The following is a 2,107-nucleotide window of genomic DNA, read 5'->3' as shown; positions in this document are numbered from 1 at the left end:
TCAAACACAAATTCTACTATCACCAACCACTACAACACACTGTCACCTTTGTAACCTTCATTTCTCCAAATCCGATCTGTATACAAAATCATGTATTAACAACTTAAATAGTATATTCACAGTTTAATAAACTTATTAATTCACTAATTTAGAGTTTAATGTAAAACAATTATAACAACTGTTACAGTCTTACATATTTATACAAGAAAATTAATACAACCATTAATACATAAATAATTTATATTTTAACGAAAAAAAAAAAGTTCACAACTTAATACAGTCAATTCACAGTTTAATACAGTCAGTTCACGGTTTAATACACAAAATTCATAGATTAATACAATAAAATTACAGTTTAATATACAAAAATGTTATATTTTAACTTAAAACTTATATGTATACTTTTAAATATGAAGGCTAGTGTTTCTTTTAATGTTTAATTCATACAATAGTGGTGCAGTAGGTGGAAGGTGGTGTTCAGTTTTGACAAGAATTTTCTTTAATTAGTTGGTTTTTAGGTTCTTAATCTTTTATGGTTATCATTTGAACCTTTACCTCTCTCTCTCTCTCTCTCTATATATATATATATATATATATATATATATATATATATATTGTTTTTCTTTATTTTTAAATAAGATTTAGTTAATAAAATAAATTAGAAACGGTAAAAACGTATTTTAGGTGACCAACAATGTAAGTTTTAGAAACCAAATCAACTATATTTGTCAAAAGAATTAGCTAGGATTAAAGTTGTAATTTTTGGTAAACAGAGGGATCATTTAGATAATTTTGTCTTATAAATATATATATTTTTATATAATTACATTTTAAATTATTTCAACGATTCCCATTTTTTGCATGATTTCCATTTCTTTAGCATGAGTTTCATTTTTTGGCATAATTTAGTAGTTTCTATGGAGAAAGAATATTTAGGGATTTCTTTCTACAAATTAGATTGTGTGTCCCCGTTTTTTTTGTCACAACCTCTGATTTGGGTTTTTTGATAATCATGGAATTCAAAAGCATGGAGGAGTTCTGGCCTTTCTACATGAAACAACACTCAAAACCAGCAACAAGAAGATTGCATTTTATTAGCACACTGTTGAGTCTTCCGATACTGATATATGCACTTGCGTTTAACTGGTTGTTCTTGTTCATTGTTCCCTTTACTTCATATGGTCTAGCTTGGTATAGTCATTTCTATATTGAAAAAAATATTCCTGCAACTTTTGATTATCCCGTATGGTCTTTGTTGTGTGATTTTAAGATGTTTGGTTTCATGCTCACTGGTCGGATGGATAAAGAACTCAAAAGGTTACGTAAAAGGCAGGTTTGATGTTGAATTGTTGATCGATCATATTGAAAAAGAAATAAAATCTTGTATTTGTATGGCAAGTCTATAAATGCCTTCTCTTTGGCTTTTGTTGTGTATTTTGTGTAATATGTATCAAACAATGGGGTATTTGAAGTGAAAGTTAAAGTGTTATTGTTTGTTATAATTAAACACAATAAAGTTAAATTAACATTTGGAATTCTTGATTGTTATGACTTAATCGGTGAAAGTTAGGGTTGCTTTTGGTTTAAGGTCGGTGTTCTTTAGAATTGATATGGGTTTTTTTTTCTTTAATTTTAGAACTATGAGTGCCATGCATCATGTTAGAATTATATTTTGTAAATAACAAATAGCTAAGTTATAGAAAAACAGTCGTGTTTACAATCATTTAATTAAAAAGCCATTAAAAAATTTCTAGTGTTTTGTAACCATTGTCTTTTCAATATTTAAAAAAAAAACATGATTCATTGATAATTTTTTATAACTCATTAATATGTAACTATTGGTAATGTATCATCTACAAAACCAACTAGTCCTTAAAACAATCAAATTATGATTTCATGTTCATTATAGTTTGACGTTTAGTTAATTATTGTTATTTTGTAGAAACATCCGTACCAAAATAACAATAATAATTAACGGAATGTTACGGTATAATGAAAATTAAAACCAAAAAAATATATAAAGCATCCTAAAATATGATCTCGATGGTAAATAACACACCATTTTTTTTAAACAAAAACAAAGGTTAATGGTTTTGATAATAAATAT

The 2,107-nt window shown here is 26.4% G+C and overlaps 1 protein-coding gene across 1 annotated transcript; it reads left to right on the top strand.

Annotated features, from left to right (window-relative positions):
- The first annotated feature begins 946 nt into the window (after nucleotides 1–946).
- Nucleotides 947–1,535, top strand: LOC144997820 (uncharacterized). The gene has a single exon (XM_078957684.1). The coding sequence runs from the start codon at nucleotides 1,013–1,015 to the stop codon at nucleotides 1,337–1,339; it is 327 nt and encodes a 108-aa protein (XP_078813810.1). The 5' UTR covers nucleotides 947–1,012; the 3' UTR covers nucleotides 1,340–1,535.
- The last annotated feature ends 572 nt before the right edge of the window (nucleotides 1,536–2,107 follow it).

This window comes from Lactuca saligna, chromosome 5 (genome assembly GCF_052625555.1).
Source record: "Lactuca saligna cultivar CGN05327 chromosome 5, ASM5262555v1, whole genome shotgun sequence".
In the NCBI taxonomy this organism is placed as follows: domain Eukaryota; kingdom Viridiplantae; phylum Streptophyta; class Magnoliopsida; order Asterales; family Asteraceae; genus Lactuca; species Lactuca saligna.
Note: the sequence above shows the minus strand (reverse complement) of the source record. Positions and strands in the feature narration are given on the sequence as shown.